The sequence below is a fragment of the Monomorium pharaonis genome, chromosome 7, assembly GCF_013373865.1.
Source record: "Monomorium pharaonis isolate MP-MQ-018 chromosome 7, ASM1337386v2, whole genome shotgun sequence".
NCBI lineage: Eukaryota > Metazoa > Arthropoda > Insecta > Hymenoptera > Formicidae > Monomorium > Monomorium pharaonis.
In genome coordinates, this window is record NC_050473.1 from 4,899,528 (window position 1) to 4,920,277 (window position 20,750).

The 20,750-nt window shown below is 29.8% G+C and overlaps 1 protein-coding gene across 4 annotated transcripts; it reads left to right on the plus strand.

Moving 5' to 3' along the window:
• Positions 1–13: 13 nt before the first annotated feature.
• LOC105829663 (protein cereblon) lies at positions 14–16,184 on the plus strand. 4 transcript variants are annotated; one of them, XM_036290172.1, is made up of 8 exons: positions 14–219; positions 781–846; positions 3,985–4,076; positions 5,978–6,322; positions 8,722–8,974; positions 11,299–11,444; positions 13,291–13,487; positions 15,255–16,184. In XM_036290172.1, the coding sequence occupies exons 1-8, from the start codon at positions 159–161 to the stop codon at positions 15,406–15,408; spliced, it is 1,314 nt and encodes a 437-aa protein (XP_036146065.1). In that variant the 5' UTR covers positions 14–158; the 3' UTR covers positions 15,409–16,184. The 4 variants fall into 4 exon arrangements, with proteins under 4 accessions (XP_036146065.1, XP_036146067.1, XP_036146068.1 ...); XM_036290174.1 differs by having other exon boundaries at positions 781–827; XM_036290175.1 differs by having other exon boundaries at positions 14–215; positions 781–827.
• The last annotated feature ends 4,566 nt before the right edge of the window (positions 16,185–20,750 follow it).

Here is a 20,750-nt window from a genome sequence, read left to right on the forward strand (position 1 = left end):
CAGACCTCTAGGGTCCTCGTTTCAAGAATAGACCCCCTGACGTCAGAAAACAATGTAACATCTCAAAATACATACGTGTTAGTACATGTCCCACTGTGTCACACGGTTGTGTATTTACGAATAGAACGGATTATTGTACCCTAATTTAATAAGTAATAATGGACATTGATGAGGATTACGACACCGAACAAAGTGATTACGGCGATATACCTATAGTAGGTACGTTTTTGAAATCGAGTTATTTGACACAATACAAAATATACATAAAGTTACAAAAGGTATATACGTGTATAGGATAAGGTAAAATTTAAATTGATATGTAAATAACAATTAAGAAGGAAAGAAAATATTATTTTCCGATCAAAGCGGATTAATCTTGATGCTCAATAATATTTCAAATATTACTTCTGAAATATATTAAATATTTCTTATAAGTGTATGTTAATATGGATTGTCAGACTTTAAGCACAATCGTAAACCAAAATGATAAATAATACTATCAATTAAATTGATTGTAATGATGCATATACATACACACACGTGTGCATGTGTATATGTACATGCTTATAAATCTAAGTGTATAAGTTTGTTTATAATTTCAAAAATTTTAAATGTATAAATATTATCTTACACAAAATTGTACTGACAATTCTAGTTTGCAATAATTTGTTTGATTTATAGATAATAACATTTGTGACATATATAAATATAAAAAAATGGTATTGGCATACTTGTGTTTTACTGTTTAAGTATCCAGTGTTGAAATTAAACTGTTTGCAGAATCTCCGCACAGTGGCTTAGATGAGGATCATGAAAACTGGTCGGATGTAAGCACAGTTGAATTAGGTATATTTCCTGATATATTTTACATCTTACAAGGAGATGCCAATCTACATCTGCTAACTCTACTTTTGAATAAGCCATAGTACATTCAAAAGGGAAGGTGTAAAAACAGAAACCATGTTTTGGTTTTTGGGTGAATGGGCTTTCGTTTCTGAGAAAATTACATCTAATGGCTTGTTCTTTTTTGCTGCATCGCTGCACTAGTGCAACAGGTTAGAGTAAGACAAATATATTTTTTCTCACTCTAACTTATTGCAACAGTGCAGCGAAAAAGAACAGGCCACATATATGTGCATTTTTGGCTAGTAAGGTAAGTACAATGAAAAGCTACTTCTCGGCATGAATTGCAGTGTTTAAAAAATAAACACGACATTGTACAAGAATGTCAGAATTTTATAATAAAAATGTATTATTTTTTATTATATTTAATAACAAAAATTTGTTAATACTGCAAAAAAAGTTTTTATTTCAAAAAATAAAAGAAATAAACTTAATTTGGATACAGACTAAAAAAATTTATCACAACTGGTTTCAAATGCAGCTCGCACGGATAGCAACGAAACAGGCGTGCACTTAGCACCCACGGCCACTGCGCTTTATGCTAAGAAGTAGCTTTCCATTGTATTTACTGGCCGAAAATGCACATATTTAAATGCAATTTTCACAGAAACTAAGGCCCATTCACCCAAAACTCAAAACATGGTTTTTGCTTTTCACCTCTCTTTTCAAATGCACTATAGCTCATTTAAAAGTAGAGTTAGCAGATGTTGGGATATCCTTGTTAGAGGATTTTTTGTTTCTATAATAATAGTAGAAACAAATTACTGAAAAAAATGGTTAAGAGTAATTGAAATAAAAACATGGAAATGGATAATTATTGATAAGAGAAATTATTGAATATATAACGAAATATTGTTGAATATATTTTAGTACAAATTATACTTATAGCAAAATATTACGTGAATTGTAAGAGATTAATTATTAAAAATGATTAAAAATTAGTAAAAAGTAAAGTATTATATTTTTCTATAAATATTTTTAAGATAAATATATTTTTTTATAGATTTATAACGTCAGTGAACGTAGCACCTCTACCACAAAAAAAGTTTGGAAATACCGCATAATTTTTTGCTAATTATCTGCTAATTTTCTGTCCTAGTTCCGAATTTTTTGCTTAGACCCGTTTGCAGGTGATTAAGATCAAAAGTGGGGGTGCTAAGTTCACGTGACGGTAGCACACCACTAATAAAAAAAAGCATAAACAAACATATCAAAAATATTGAACAGTTATCAAACTATCAGTACTTAAAACCATCGTACCGCAACGATATAAGAAAAAATGGTTAAAAATAAGAAGCTAACAATATCACGACAACTTGTAAAGTATTTCTTCAATCAAATACTCGTAAAATAAACAATTTTAAAATATTTAGCTTGCATAATACCTTCAAAAAGCCTTAAAATTTACAAAAATACAAGAGCAAAGTACCCTCCAAAAATTAACTGCTACATCGACTATGGTATCAAAATGATCGTCTATTTATCTAGTATTAAAATATCCTGGTCCCACATTTTTAGCTTAAGTTAGCTACTTTTAAGAGAGTTTTTCTGCTCAGGCCCGGCACAACAAATGGCACAGGGGTGAAGAAAAATATTCAAATGACCATTTTATTGCTTTCTTTTTTTTTGCTGTATATGATCTAAAGTTAATAATGGTAAATATAAGAAAAAATTTGGCTATAAAGTACTACTTTCATTACTGAAATAATTTTTTTTTAAAATTGAGAATAAACATTTTTTACTATTATACCACCCTAGATAACTAAATACAACAATTTGAAATTTATGTTATATTACTAGCACACATTTACCACACGTGCTGTATTACTTTGATTATTGTAAACTTTTTTTATCTTATTATTTCACTCAAATGAGCGAATTTCAAAAATTTAACAGTACTTTTCCGGACATTTAAGATGTATTGTTATAAAGCTTTACTAACATTTGTTTATTACTTCTATGTTTAATACTACAATAAAAACTGAAAAATCCAGAAAATTCATCGATTCCCATGTTAATAAAATATTTAATATCTAAATAATTAGCTAGTTCAGCTTTCTAAAATTTTGACAGTCAATTTATATTACTAATTAACTTGTCTACAAAATTTCATGAAAATCTGTTCATTTTGATTTAGCAGCGGAACTCCCTTAATATTTAACTTGTGCAACTCAATTGATAATGCGCTCACGCAAGAGTAAATTAGCTTAAAAAAAATAAATTACATTGAGTATGGTGTCAAAATAATCGCCCATTTATCTGCTCTTAAAATATCCTGGTCCCGAATTTATTGCTCAATATTTAACTTGAACAACTTAATTCTTAATGCGCGCACGCAAGAGTAAACTACGTTAAAGAAATAAATTGCTACATCGACTATGGTATTAAATACTCCTCTATTTATTTATTTTTAAAATATTCAAGTTTCGAATTTTTTGCTCAACATTTATTTTTTAAGATAGTTTACTCTTACGTGCGCGTATTAATAATTGATAAATGAGTTGCACAAGTTAAATATTGAACAAAAAATTTGGGACGTGAATATTTTAAGAGCATATTTATAGATAAATAGACGATTATTTTGATGATTGACTATAGTTGATGCAGCAGTTAATTTTGTATGGGTACTCTTGTATTTTGTGCATTTTGAGGCTTTTTAAAAGTATTGGTGAAACGTTGGACTTGCAAAAAATGAAGTCGTACAATTTTTAAAGTACGATTTTTTACATAATATGACTCTCCTAATTATTCTACATACTTTGAAGTAATATTTTATATTACTTTAATATAACATACAAAGTATCTTTAGTTATTTATTTAAATTATTTTTTGATAACTAACTTAATATTTTTTATGCTTATAACTAACTTATATATATATATATATATATATATATATATATATATATATGTGTGTGTGTGTGTGTGTATGTATGAGTCATTTCACGGAATCCACATATGAAATTTGAGATCATCTTTATCTATATATATATAATCGTTTAGTATACATTATTTGATATATCATTAACATTATTTAATAAAAAAGATATAATGTATATAATGAATTATAATACATTCACAGACTTATCGAGTAATAGATTAGAAGCTAACATGGAAGACATACCAGTGCCCTCAGAAAACACATTTGATGTGACATTACCAGCAGCACATTCTGTAAGTATATATTTTCTAATCCTTTCTAAAAAAGGGGGGCATGGCATCGATACTCGCATCTCTCGAAGTATTGTTGTCGCTTTTCCGCGATGCCGATTAAACGTGTGTGAAGTTAGCATCTCAAAGTTTAGCATCTCATAAAAATACTGCAGAATTACTTGCATCCAGCATAGTTTTACAGTTTTTGATAGGTTTCAACAATAGTTCCGTTGAATTATCTATTTTAATTAAATTTTTATAAATGAGATGCTAACTTCCAAAATCACATAATAGCATCTCACCGTATTTCGAATATACGACCACAGAGAAGACTAAATCTATAGAGTTCTATCGTTTAGAGACGTCCTATCAATAGTTCTGATGATTAAATTAATGAAAAAATAATTTTTTGTTACAAAACATACGTATATATGCGTGTACGTCTGCGCACGTGGATTTGGTGTAACTGGCATCTCAGATAGACAAAATTAATTAATTAAAAAATTTTAAAAGTATTTTTCAACAACTATCTAAATGGAAAACTTATATTTATAGGTCTAGACATGAGATGCTGGTTGAATATCGACAGTTTTATTTCTTTTAACGCAATTCCCATATAGATGCGGACGCGTACAATAATTTTCTAAAGAGTTTCGGTAATATAAATAATTAAAACAGTTTTTAAACAATTATTTTGCCCGGAAAACTTGAATTTTGAGGGCTAGACGTGAGATGCTGGTCGAATATCGACAGTTCTATTTATTTTAACGCTGTTCTCATATTGTTCCGGACGCGTACAATAATTTTCTAAAGAGTTCCGGTGGTATAATTAATTAAAACAGTTTTTAAACAATTATTTTGCCCGGAAAACTTGAATTTTGAGGGCTAGACGTGAGATGCTGGTCGAATATCGACAGTTCTATTTATTTTAACGCAGTTTTCATATAGTTCCGGACGCGTATAATAATTTTCTAAAGAGTTCCGGCGATATAATTAATTGAAACATTTTTTAAACATATTATGGTCGTATGTGTGTCGTATATTCGAAATACGGTGAGATGCTATTATGTGATTTTGGAAGTTAGCATCTCATTTATAAAAATTTATTTAAAATACGTAATTCAACGTAACTATTGTTGAAACTTATCAAGAACTGTAGAACTATGCTGGATGCAAGTAATTCTGCAGTATTTTTTGAGATGCTAAATTTTGAGATGCTAACTTCACACACGTTTAATCGGCATTGCGGAAAAGCGACAACAATACTTCGAGAGATGCGAGTATCGATGCCATGCCCTTTTTTAGAAAGGATAATTATTATTGCAATTGTTACTTTTAAAAAGTAAAAAACTAAATAGCGCGCGCGTAGCGCGCGCCTGTGTTGTTCTAGTGTTTTAAAAATAACATTGTTTTTTTAGCCCAGGAATATTTTCTGAAATTTTGGGGAAAAAGCTTTGCTAGCCATATTGTTATTTTAAAAATATCAAAATAATATTGTCCTTTATATCAATCAATTTTACGTTTTTTAAAATTTAAAATTTCTAATAAGTAAATAATTCATCAATAAAGTTTATTGTCACTACCAATTGTATTTTTAGAATAAAGACAGAATAAAAAGGTTTTTCAATTATATTTTTTAAAAAAATTAAGAACGCACATCAGTTATCTTATTACAGTCGTATATTTTTTGGAAAAAGGTGGAAACCTCAGTTGTTTCTTTATTCTATTTTTCTAAAATTATTAATATTAATACTTATATATTACAATTATATTTTTCTGTACTTTTAGGATAAAAGTGAAAAAACAAGTTCTTAAAAATTTATTTGAAAAATTAAGAATACTAATAACATTTTAATGCAATTTTTTAGTAATACTAATTTGTAACGTAAAGTCTATAAAATAATCGAGTATATTTTGTGTAGTATTTAGGACAAAATTTAGAGGAAGTGAGAGGAAGAACTATACTGGATGATGGCATTTATATGAATCTACCATTATTAGTTAAACAGTCTGTGTTATTTCCCGGACAAACATTGCCCATGACAGTTTTTGGCACACAGACTATAGAGATGTTACAGAATTGTATACAAAACGATCGCACTTTTGGTGTCGTATGTTACGGTTATCCAGAAATGGAACGAATAGGAACAACTGCCGAGATTTATGAATACACGGATGGAGGTATATGGTTGGATCAGGGTCGACGAGAGTTTCGTTTAAAAGCAAAGGGCAGGCAACGTTTTAAAATATTACGTATTATTTCACAGGTTAGTCTTTTTATATAAAACATATTTATTTCACTTTTAAATTATACATTGACTTATTGAAAAAGTTTGAAACAGTTGGAATAATAACAATAAAAGTTGTTATTTTTGAAACAATTTAATTACCTAAAAATAAATAAGTTTGGGTCACTTTTTGTTTTGATGGGATATCCCGTCATTAATAGTCGAGTAAGATTAATGGCATTCCACAGGCAAATCTTAATTTGTTTGTTTGAGGTCAACATTTTAGTTACGTTATAAAATTAGCTACTTTGATAAAAGCTTGTAATTTATCAAATCTTTACATTCCGCTAATTTAACATTGAGATTTCTAACAATTGATAGCATGTTTTTAATGTTTATCAATTAATTCAATTTGCGAATTTTAGTAATTAAAGAATTAAAAAATAAATCATAAAAATCATGTTATCTAATGCTTTATAATAACTAGCATTATTATCATGAGAATATTTGAATGCATAAGTTTGGTTAGCATGAGATAAGCTAAATGATTCAGCAGCTTTAAAATTTTTGAAAGGCAACAGAAAAGAACCCATAAGAAGGTGATTTGCCAATGTTGGTATTTGACTTTTTTATGTCTAAATTATCCAGATAAGCATAAGCATGCATTTTGGAAGTTTTTTTATTGGGGTATTGTTTGTCAAAAAACTTAATAAATGATGGGTAACCAATAAAGCTTGCCGGATGATCACCAAAGCAATTACGGTACTTGGCTGGTATATCTATAGTCTTGTTATATTCGGTGGTAAGATGTCCTTATACACTTAACGCACTTAGGGAATTAGTAACAATTAAATAAGGTATGCCCGAATTCTTGACAACGAAAACATTGTAAAGCAGGCTTATTATTAATAAATTTTTCTTAGTAGACACATAAATTAAATAAAAATTGTATTTTCCTAAGTTGAGTAAGAGTATATTTAGCACTTAAATTTATTTTGTAGAGCGCTTAATGGATAGAATTTTGATTTAGTTATGAGCATGAATTAATTTGAAAATCTAATGAATTTAATTCTTCCTGTATTGTATTAGTTGAAATAAGAGGTAGTCCTTTTAGAACACACACAACAGTAATATTTTTATCTTCCGGGAGGAAGTAAGTATGAAATTTATAATTCTTATTTTTTATTGATCGCAAATTTTTTTAAATCAAAATTTTTTACAAATTTAAATTGAATTTTTACTTAATTGCCAAGAAATTTTAGATAGAAATTATTCCAATGCTATTCTTAAGCTGCTTAGCGAAAGCAGAATAATCGTTAATTTTTTATGCTGAGTAAATTGATGGCGTTTTGTTTTACGGTGATTGAGATTTTGAATATGACATTGACTGTGAAATATTGTTGTCATGCTCATGCTCATCGAAAATTTTAGAAGCGTCACTTCTATGTACTTACATGTTCTATGTTGTATCTACAATAATGGAATTCTTTAGCCAAGTTCAGGTTTTGCGCTAGGTCAAAATTAATATAGTCAAAACAATTATATGATGCGAATTTTCCCATTAAAAATTGCACAGCTCAAGCGCCACCGAGAGAATCCTCCCATGCTTGTGTGTGTTGGCTCGTCGCCGTTTATATACATTTTTCGGCCGCTTTCGCCGACCAATCTCTGTTACGTCTTTATCTTATTTGCCGGACTTTTCTGGGGTTGCTCGCGATTCGTTAGGGCAGACAGGAAGTCGCGCATTTTGCGATTCTTTTTCGCTAACCGATATTCATGTTTTGACATGTCAGCGTGCTCGGCTTATACTACGCTACTGTTACATAGACCCGGTATCTGAGCAGGATTACAGAAGACCCCTACAATTATAATATATAATATGAACTTGTTTAATTAATATTTTTTTACTAGAACAAACAAAAATTTTAAATGTGCAAACGATGAGGAATCGGATGAATTATAGAAAGTTATTTTTTTCTATGAAATGATTTCACCCAGGTATTAATATCAATTTTTTGGGGCATTTTTTAGTTACATAGCATACATTATTCAATTCAAGTATAAATATTATTGAAATACTAACTACGTGCTACTCTTTCAAATTCGATTGTCCTGTACTTTTGGTGAGCTTGCAGCCAGTTGTATATTATTTAGTTTATATTATTTTATTTTCTTATATAATTTAATATTTGAAGTGGGTTTTTTTGTATGATGAATTGCATTGAATGTATGAAGAAACATTAAAAAGTCTATATAATATAACAAACTTATTTTAAAGCTACATTAAAAATTTTTTAAATCTTATCTGGAATTTTGAATAAAACTCCTAAAAAATCCAAAAATTTTTAGAAAATTTTTAGAAAATCTGTGTAAATATCTTAACATTTTATGATATACTATATTCATTATAATTTGATATTTTAATTATTTATAATCAGGACAACAATAAAATTTCGGCCAATGTTAAAGTATTACCAGAAATAACGCTTGAACCACCATTTTTGGACCAACGATTAACTTCATTGGATCATTTAAGAATTTCTATTGAGTCCGAAGAAGACTTGAAAAAGCAAGAGAGAATAGAAAACTTGGATGCTGCTCTAACTGCTTGGCCAGCTTGGGTTTATAGACAATATGATCCTATAAGGCTCTCCTTTAGAATACGTCAGCATTTACAATTTCTTGAAACTAGTAAGTATTGAAAATTTATATATAAAATTCTAATATCTTAGTATTTATTACAATTTTATTTAATCTTTTATTACATAGTGTACCCATTATACATGAATAGGATCTAAAGAAAAAGTTGAAATGTCGTAAATGTAATTTTTTACAATTAATTTGCTAGTTGTGATCGATAAAAAAATTAACGTTATCAATTATAGTTTTCGAAACTTAATTGTCAATAACTTACAATCCACAGTTTATATTTTTACATATTTTATAAGGTTGTGTAACATATTTAATATTATTATATTTCCTAAGGTTTATATTTATACTTGAATAACGTGAATATACATTGAAAAAATTAGTTGAATTAATTTGAAATAAAGGTATAATAATCTGACTTTTTCTTTGAAACAATCTATTATGATCGAATGATGTATGTATGAATAATTTATAATTTTTATAAAACTAACGAGACAAAAGACAATACCCAAAATATAGGGAACAAAAGGTCTTTTCTGTGGACAGCAATCAAACCTTTGCCAAATCATATCACTTCAATCTGTAATTTTATTGTGGCCACTTTTCCTAGTATTTGAAAGCAGATATACAGGATGTTTCATTGTAATGCTTATCTCGAATATCTTATAAATAACACATTTTCGTAAAAAATGTTTCACAAAAGTTGTGTTTTCAATAGAAATGGTTTCCGGATACATGCTGCGTTTTGGTACACCATTGTACTTTTCTGTACAATGTAGATCAAAATAAAATAATATCCATTGCTCCTTTATTTCGATATTTCATCTTGTCTCCTGTCTCCTACAACTCTTCCATCTAATAGTTTTACCAAGTAAATTTTCCTTCTTTACTTATATTGTTTCTTATTCGTTCTTTTCTTTCTCTTTCTAGTTATGTGTTTCCACAATTCCATTGTGTTTTTAGGCTTTAAAAATCTATTTTCTCTCCTTCCTTTCTTTTCTTTATCTTCACGTCACGAGAATATTTTAAATGTGAAATTAATGTTTTTCATAAAGAAATACTGATTTTTTTCGGCAGTTTTTCCGTTTGAAGCGCGACACTGAATTTCTTCGTTGACAAAATAAAATTCTGACAACGGAATCTTGAAGAGCGACCTCAAAACCTATAGGAAACTATTCTCATTAAAATATTTCATCTTTTCATGTTTGAAAATTGACCTTGAAAACAAGAAAAATGAAATGGCCATTTGGGCGTTAACGGGTTAACTACGAGGAAGCTTCTTTACACTTTTGATATCTATTTTTACACCATTAAAGATGACGTAACTTCAATCACAGATATTATTGAATTTAAATATTATTACACTGAAGAGAACTCGAATTGTGAGTCGAAACGTATGCGTATTCAATGTACATAATATTATCTGCTTTCGTGTTGCAACGTCTTTAACATCATCCCCAATAAATTCTTGCATACTCATCCAGTTGCTGGCTTTTGGAATTTTTTTCCCCCTCAACGTTTTATTTTAAACTGTAACTCATTGAAAATTGTATTAAGTCACATGGATCCATGTGATAGTCCGGTTCGAAAAAAGAGGTGTGATAACCTAGTGTTAAATTTTATAGATGTAATATTTATCTACACTAATTCTATAATAAAGCTGTAGGATCTACTATTTATTCTTGAAAAAGTGGATAATAGTGTAACAAGTGTGGAAGATCGACTATTCTCCGAGTGCGTTCACCCGCACGAGTGAAAATAGCTGATCCATATATGTTGCACACGCTATTTTTTGTTATCTGCACTGAAGTGTGGTCCTTGAATGCCTTGGGTCCTCACAAATTGACAGGTTAGCTAAAACTAGATTCGTATAAGTGATGAATCGTCAGTATGCAAGTTCTGCGAGTTATCATATGCGTATCACGAGATGATATGCATGTGATATGGTGCGAGTGTAGTAATAAAGGCAAAGATGTGAAAATGATCAGCGTGCGGAAATAGTTGTGCGAAAACAATTCTTGTACGACTTTTCCCGCATAAAATTACCTTTATGATTATTTTTTAAATATAATTATTTTTATAATATATGGAATGATTTATTTGGCTTTTTTTGTTATATTTAAAAAATTGCTTGAGATATAAAGTAGTTTTTAATAAAGTTTTATAATAAAAATATATTTTACCAATAACATTTTAGAATTTAGAAAAATTATTTTTAATTTTTTTAAATTTTGTTAATATATATAGAATTCGATTTGATTACGACTTTAGATTTTTGCAATCAGTGATGCTAAAAAATCTCTATTTATTATAATTGCACAATTTATTCAACAAAAGGTTAAGTTACAATTATATTTATATTTTAGGAGGTGGTAGTGTACCTAAAGATCCAATAGATTTGTCTTTCTGGGTTGCACAAAATATTCTAATGGATCACAATGAGAGACTCATGTTGTTAACGTATGATTGTGCTATTTCTCGATTGCAAAGAGAAATAAAATATCTTGTAGAGGTATGTGTAAAATAGTACACAGAATAAAAAAATTTTGTGTCAAATTTAATTTATTTTGCACAATTCACACAAATTGATTGAATTAATACAAGATGAATATGTATATATAGAAAGTAAATATAGTATGAACGATTAACATAAAAAATATAACACGTTGATACAATTTATTGAAAACAAAAGCATATTTCTTCACTTTGAAATTGACATTTAAAACATATTAACGCGCGCGCGCGCGCGCGCACGCACACACACACACACGCGCGCGCGCGCGCACGCACACACACACACACGCGCGCGCGCGCACGAATATTTGAAAGCTAATAGTGAAAATAAAAAAAGTTAATATTTCTAAAATGTATCAACTTTATTTTAAAGTCAAAATTCAGACACTTATGTGGAACAGAACAATTATAAACTTCTACTTGAGTCGTAAACATGGGGAGTATGAGATGGATCCTTGCTTCGCGGAGAAAGTTGTAACCCATGTATAATAAAGCAGAACAAATATAGACCTCGTCTTGGGCTGTAAGCATCGGGAGATGTAGGATGAATCTCACTTTGGGTGGAAAATCGAAAATCTGCATGGAATAGAACAATTATAGTCGTGGGCTATAAACAACGGGAAAATGGAAGTAAACCTTGCTTTGTACGGAAAGTCGGGAATGTGGAACAGAATAATTAGACCTGTCTTCTACACGAAGTGTTCTATATTGTGTTTACAAAATAAAATAAGGTCTATAATTGTTCTGCATGGGTTTATGACTTTTTACATAAAATTTTGTCAAAAATTTAGATCGTATTTATGAATCACTTATTGTTAATAATGGATAATGAACGACGGCTAATACTTCTATTAGGTCATGACCTTGATAATATACATCAAAGTCAATTGGAGGTGGCTTTTTTATACTAAATAATTATTGTTTTAATGTATTTTTTGGACCCACAATGGCAATCAAAAGATTAAAAAAAAATTTATAGTTTGTACATTCATAAATTTTGTTTTTTTTCTATATAAAATCTATTAAAAACAAGTCTAATTTAATCTAATTTTTGTATATAGTCGTGCTACATGTTATTGTCTTGCGGCAGTGTAAGATATTGTATTATTGATAAAAAATGTTTTACATTGAAATGAAAGGCCTTTAGATATTTTCCTTTTGTAGGCTAATCCAGAGATGATATGGAATTCCAAATTAAAAACCCGAGATGTTAGAACTAATAGATATATTTAATAATTTATTATCAGATATATTTAATAATTTAATTACAAAATAGGACGGATCGCGGAAATTAATATTTTCGTAGCTCGTCGCAAATGCTAGCCTGCGCGTCTTCTCCTTGCTCGCGACCTTCTTTCTGTTGTTTCGCTAGTCTTCGATCTCTTCGCGTATGAAACTGGGTTTGAAATCGTAAACAATAATACACAAGCACAATAGATATTTGTTAAGCTTATATATTGGAATGATGGAAAATGGTTTGACCATCTCGTCTTTACAATATACATTAATTTAATAAATATTTTGTATAAATAACTTATATTAAACAAAAAATCAAGGTCAAGGTTATTGGAGCTGATTTCCTTATTCGGCATTTTTACCATTTTAAATATTATAAAGATATAAGAACATATGAGTTCTTATTTATTTCATTACTCAGACAAATAGCTCATGTTTTTATTGATATTAATATAGTGTATATATGTGATGTTTAATTTCTGATAAATAGAAAAATGTTATTTATAGGAGATCTACATCAGTATCCGCCATTTTTTTATCATGCTATATAATGATCAGATTATACATTTTGGCATACGGTCTTTAATATCAATATCTGTTATTTATAGGATAAAATATATGTATGTGTTAATTGCGAATCCTTTATTGGGCGACAGTCACACATGTTTCCAATGAATAAAGAAGGCCCGCAGGGTACTTACGTCAATCCCGGTGGTGTTATACATGAAACTATAACTTTTTATCATGTTCAAGGAGTTGTACTTAACAATTCGGATCCTTCAACAGAGTATAGTTGGTTTCCAGGGTAAAATGCAACATGACTAGTATGTCTCATATGGCACAGTATTTTGTAGATATACTGCATCAACATTGCAATTTTGCACATTGCAATGTAATGTTTTAGAAACATAGTTAAAATGTAAATATGTAATATATGATTTGAAATAATGTTGCAATAGTATTTTAAATACATTTTAGAAATAAACTAAAATTATATGTATGAATAAAATAGAAATTTATTTATGCGTGTACATCTTCTGATTTATCAAACAATTTTAAACAAGAGTCTTATATTATATTTGATACGCATCTAGTAATTTTATATTTTTGTTGCATTTAAGCAAAAGTCTACCATTCTTAATCATGTAAAGCTTTTTTTTTTAATACTTGGTGGTAACAATTTCTGCAATTAAACAATTTGTTTATTTAAAATACAATTTAATTTTATAATTTTGTATTCACAGCAGTGAATGACACTAAATTTTAATTTCAAGTTAATGTAACTTCAAGACTTTCTGAAATTATGATTAAAAAATATTTAAATCATGAACTATTTATAGGACATATATGCAAATGTCAAAAATGATAAAACAATTTGCAGTTGCACTATTAATAATATATTAATATGTATTATATTGTTGAATACATATAATAGTACAATATTATTACATTTGTAACTATTTTTCGCAGTTTTGTACTCGCGATACTCTTTGACACATCCTTTTTTTGCTCGAAAAAAAGGAAACACCATTGTAAAGAAAATTGAACATGTTTATTGAAGAACAAGAGTAAATATGAACACAAGAAAAATGTTTCCATGAATTTGCAAATTTTGTTTGTTTACAAGCATAAACTCATTGACAAAAAAAAGCTCTTAATTCAGAAAATATCACATTACTTTATGCCACTAATGCGAAACTGCGTGAATCTAAACTTGAAGTACAACATAACGCGTATTACATTATTACATTATATATACAAGGTGGCTGAAATTTTTTTACATAGCGCTTGTATAGAGATAGAACGGATCAAACTGAGTAGAAAAGTCCTCTACCATTTTGCAATTTTCGTAATAGTTAACAAATCATTAATTTAAAAAAATAGCCGATTTGGCTAGCCCACCGCTAAATACCAGCAAGTGCGCGGCAGCGCGAGGCGAGATAAGATCGCCTAGCGAGACGTGCATCCACGGTCGCTAGGAAGCTTCTTAAATAATTTTCTAGCAATCGCGGACGCACATCTCGCTGAGCGGTTTTATCTCGTCTCACGCTGCCGCGTACTTGCCGGTATTTGGAGGTGGGTCAGGCAAATCGACTATTTTTCAAAAATTAAAGACTAACTATTACGAAAATTGCAAAATGGTAGAGAACTTTTTTACTCATTGTCAGTTTGGTCCGTTCTATCTCTATTTTGTAGCAGTATATAAAAAATTTCGGCCATCCTGTATGATAGTGCACATTGTATATAATACGTATTACAATAATGCGTTACTAATAGCAATATTGCACATTTATATACGTGTGTGTGTGTGTGGTGTGGTGTGGTGTGTGTGGGGGGGGGGGGTGCGTGCGTGCGTGCGTGCGTGCATGCAAGCGTGTGTGTACACATACATTTTATCGTTTCTACAATGTTACAGCAATATTGCAGTTATATTTTGCAGTATTTTGAAGATGTTGCAATGTTATAACATTGTCTGAAATATTTCTGCAATGTTTCTGCAATCTTTTGTGCTATATGGGATTGGATATTACACGCAAATTTTCTTTGATTTCTAATACGTATATTATTTCAGATATGCTTGGACAATAGCTATCTGTAAGGGATGCCGTCATCACGTCGGTTGGAAGTTTACAGCGGTGCAAAATAATTTAAGGCCCAAAGAATTTTGGGGTCTAACACGCAGGAGTTTGAAAAATAAAGACTTGAAAGTTAAGAAGAAAAAATAAGAGCAAAATATTGATATACATTAAGCGTCATAAATGTTTATTTGGCAGTCAAGTTAAATGGATATTTTTCAAAATAGTCATTGATATCTTGTATATTTTGGTGCTTTTTACTTAGTAACACAAGTCGACACAAGCATCGTTCTATCTTTTTTTTATGTACAATGAGTAACAAAGATAGAATGATACTTGTGTCGATTGTCACTAAATGGAAAGTACTCATTGATAACTGATAGACAAAATGACTGTAAATGATAAGACAAAAATCTTAAGAATAATAAAATTGGAATTAAAACTTGTTTTTTTAATAATTATAAATGTTTAAATATTCATGAATGTTTTAGGCATTTTTATTCAGAATAACAAAATTTTTGTGATGGTTTTGTTTTTAAGTTATAATACTTAAATATTTATGTGCCCCAGGCACTTTCTACAACATTATTTAAACATTTATAAGACAGCCTTTATTTTGATTTTGTTAGTCTTAATTTTTATTTTATTTTATGCAGATTTATTTCTAAAATTTTCTGCCATATGTCGAAATGTAATTGGTATTATTTTAAAACATGTTAATTGATAATTCGCCAAAAGATTACATTTTATGAATGATTTTTTTATAAAAGAAAAATCACACTTATTTGAAAAAACTATTTAGTATAGTTTTGTAAAAGTGCAGGTTAGAATTTTTTAAAATACGAGACATAATACAAGATACTAGTCTGTTTAGTTAGTTCAAACTTTTATATTTTTAATCCATTGAAATAAAATATGTTCAATCTTGACTTCTTTTAGCTTTGAATAGCATATAAGCAGAAAAAATCGTAATGTGTACTGTTTTCTTAAAAATTTTTTTTTTTAATTTCTCTTAAAAATTTATTTAACATAATATAAAAATATAAAGAAACATTTATGACGTTTTATACACTGGCGCAAAAAAAAACGAGACAAAAATTTTGACCGATTTTTAGGCAATCTTCAAAGTGATGCAACTGCGAAAAATCATCCAAATTACATGCATTTTTTTTTAATTAAAGGGCAAAGACTCTACTTTGAGAATCCCTAGGCGAAAGTTTGATTTGTTCAGTGCGAACCTTTTGTATCGCATGAAAACCAAACATGTTCTTTTTTAATTGAAAAAAGTAAAAGTTTGTTATTATTTTTCACAAGTTTCTTGTTAAAATCTGGCTAACATTAATCCAGATTCTTAAAGTTCATTCTTTTCTAAGCAATTTAAAAAAAAAACTTGTTGATACGATGTTTTTTGTTGATTGCACACGAGTTTAAAAGTTGCACTGCATTTTAGGGTATTTTAGCGAATAAATACGGTATTTTTTTGAATATCATAAATTTTGAGTATCAATATGATATTGCACATTGATTTTATTCGTGTTTAACTCAATCATACCGCCGTCATCAAAGTGACCCGATGTGCATCATGTGGAGAATGACGGTCGGATTTTGTACATCATATGGCCCTGAAAAGGCTGATTTTTTTAAATAAAATTTGAACTTTTATTTTTTATGGTATGATTATGTGTATATGTATGTTTACGTGTATGTATGGGTTTATGAGTATAGAGGAATGTGATTTTCTGTTGACTTCAGTGAAATTGGTGCGTCCGCTATCCGTTATATTCAGATCAGTAAGTACAAATTTCTACGGATGAATTTCAGAACCACATGATGTACAAAATCCGATCGTCATTCTCCACGTAGTGCACATCGGGTCACTTTGATGACGGCGGTATAATTAAGTTAAACACGAATAAAATCAATGTGCAATATCATATTGATACTCAAAGGGAGCGTTCCCACCGAGCGCGTCACGCGTCGCGTCGTCCTTCGCGTTCAATCAAAACATCCCATTTTATTATGATAAAATATAATAGACGTTTTGATTGGGCGCAAAGGACGACGCGACGCGTGACGCGCTCAGTGGGAACGCTCCCAAAATTCATGATATTAAAAAAATACCGTATTTATTCGCTAAAATGTCCTAAAATGCAGTGCAAATTTCAAACTCGTGTGCAATCAACAAAAAACATCGTATCGACATGTATTTTTTTTTTAAATTGCTTAGAAAAGAATGAACTTTAAGAATCTGGATTAATATTAGTCAGATTTTAACGAGAAACTTGTGAAAAATGATAACAAACTTTTACTTTTTTCAGTTAAAAAAAATATGTTTGGTTTTCATGCGATACAAAAGGTTTGCACTTAACAAATCAAACTTTTGCCTAGGGATTCTCAAAGTAGAGTCTTTGCCCTTTAATTAAAAAAAAAATGCATGTAATTTGGATGATTTTTTCGCAAAGTTGTATCACTTTGAAGATTGCCTAAAAATCGGTCAAAATTTTTGTCTTGTTTTTTTTTTGCGCCAGTATATATAAACCATGCATGAGTTTTATTTATAACTTAATTAGCTATGCTTAAACAATAGTGATTTGTAAACGATACCTTGTACATGCAAAGAATAGTTGTTACATTGGTAGCAGTATAAATTACAATAGAAACGAATTTGAGATGAAAGTTGCTCTAAATTGATCAGTTAATTTTGCTGTTTATTAATCAAACTGTATGTAAATTTTTTTTCTTTTAAAATATTGTAAATTAAATAACAAAAATTAAAAAATACATAATATTCTTTTATATGATCTTAACACTTAATGCAAGAAAAATAGTAAAATTATTTAATACATGTTAAATTAAAAATGCTATTAAAAATTGCAGCGCTGCGCGCGCGCACGCTCGTGTGTGTGTGGTGTGTGTGAGATAAGATCGGATAATATAATACAATTTAGCTCTATGTTATAAAAATATATATGTATACATATACAAAATTGTTTTTACAATTATATATACATTTTCGCATGTTTCTATGTGCTAGTGTATATATAATATATATGATAGTCTTATACATTTACTTTATAATACATACAGTATTTATGTATGTATAAACATATGTATAAATATCTGTGGTGGAATTTCATTACAATTATTTATTAAAAATTTTATTGTAATCTATTTAAAATTTAGATTTAAGAATAAAAATGTATAAAAATAAAATCTATATAAATTTTATATAAGAATTTAATACAAAATTTAATATAATATATAATTTAAAATATATAATACAAAAAAATTAAATTATAGAATATGTACATTATTGGTAAGTACAGTGAATTAAATATATTTGATCAATAAATGTTACTTATAAGGTAAAGATAAAATTACTTATTCTGCAATGTATTTTTGTATTGAATATAATTTTTCTGTGAATTTAATATTTCTAGCTCAAGTTACGCGCCAACATTTGTCTTAAAATGCGTGGCCTGTTCTTTTTTGCTACATTGTTGGTGCGAAGTTAGAATGAGAAAAAATCTTTGAGTATATATACGTGGAGGAGGAATGCCAGCGCTGAAAGTGAGTCCAAGATCTGTGCGAGAGAGAAAGGTATATCATGATACTTGCCCTCTCTGCGCATGCTCAAATGTATTATGGACGCTATGGCCGGAATTCATAGGCTGGTATTCATAGTCGGATCTTATATTTAAGATCATCTTAAGTACTGTCTTAAGATGCCATCAACCAATCACAGAGCCGTATTAGCATCTTAAGACATTGCTTGAGACGATCTTGAAATAAGATTTGACTATGAATACCGGCCATAGTCGAATCTTATTCAAGTTCCAGCTTAAGCACGATCTTGAGACGTCAATGCTGTTATTTCATTGGTTAAGTAAGTCTCAAGTCGGCTTGAAACTAAACTTAAGACAATGCTTGAGCTTAAGATCGGTCTATGAATCCCGTTCTATGGCCGGTATTCATAGTCGGATCTTATATTTAAGATCATCTTAAGTACTGTCTTAAGATGCCATCAACCAATCACAGAGCCGTATTAGCATCTTAAGACATTGCTTGAGACGATCTTGAAATAAGATTTGACTATAAATACCGGCCTATAACAGAGATTCGCCAATGCGTTAACGATTTCTGATTGGCTCCTGTCGCTTGGGGTATAACCGGAGAGAGAAAGATAGATATAACTGACAGAGAAAGCCTAGCCGACCTAACCTGTCACCTGTCAAAAGAAAACAGAGTGTCTACGTGTCTACCAAATAGAATATAAAATCAGAGAGAAACCTGAGGTTGCACATATTTTTCTACGAGTCTAAATACAATGCTTAAATTATATTTATAATACATAATATGTATTTATATATAATAATATATAATTTCTTAATAATCAATTTATATTACTTAACCTTACGTGGGAAAATTAATAAAATATGCCTAAACCTTTTTTTTAAATATATTGTGTTTTAATATTTATTTTGTTCACGATTATTAAATATCAATAACTACAAATAAAAAAATATATATATATTGTATTCTTGCATTTACAATCAAAATAAACCGCCATCGAAAACGTCATATCCGATATCCGGTTTTACCCCAAGACGGCACATTGGCGAATCTCTGTTATAGTATCTCTAGAAACTACCGAAAGTTTAACGGAAAATGGCGGAGCCAATCACAATCGAGAGCGGTATTGGCACAACTTTCCTTATAGAAACTTTAGGGGTGCGTTCGGGGAGACGCTATTAGCGCTACCAGCATCAGTCCATCTTCATTACTCATTAAAAGTAGAACAAGGATAAACTGATGCTGATAGCGCTAATAGCGTCTCCCCGAACGCACCCTAGGCATTACCTGTTCGCAACGACTCTCGTGGCGACTTAGTAAATTATAAAAGTGGCTTCAATGCTCTAGTTTACACCGAACACTTGGTACGCGTATCAAGTAGTGAATTTAAGCTGATCAGCCAATGATTAAACACATTCACTAGTTATTTACTATTTGATACGCGTACTAAGTACTTGGTGTAAACTAGAGCAATAAGGCCCGGTTCCACAACTCACGGTTAAATTAACTGGCCGATTATTCCATTGGAATTGACCAATCGTATTTGTTAATTTTGCTTAATGACAAATACGATTGGTCAATTCCAATGGAATAATCGGCCAGTTAATTTAACCGTGAGTTGTGGAACCGGGCCTAAGAGACCTACCTCCACCACTGAAAATTGAACGAGTTTCCAGACCTGTAAGATCGTAGTTAAATCTTATTCAAGACCCATCTTAAGCACGATCTTGAGACGTCAATGCTGTTATTTCATTGGTTAAGTAAGTCTCAAGTCTGCTAAACTAGACTTAAGACAATTCTTGAACTTAAGATCGGTCTATGAATCTTGTCCTAAGAGCAAGAATCAATCGTGTTGAAGAATTTTACAACAGTTGCAAAGCTGCTTTTTCTGCTGAACGCAGCCATTGGTTACGTTCAGA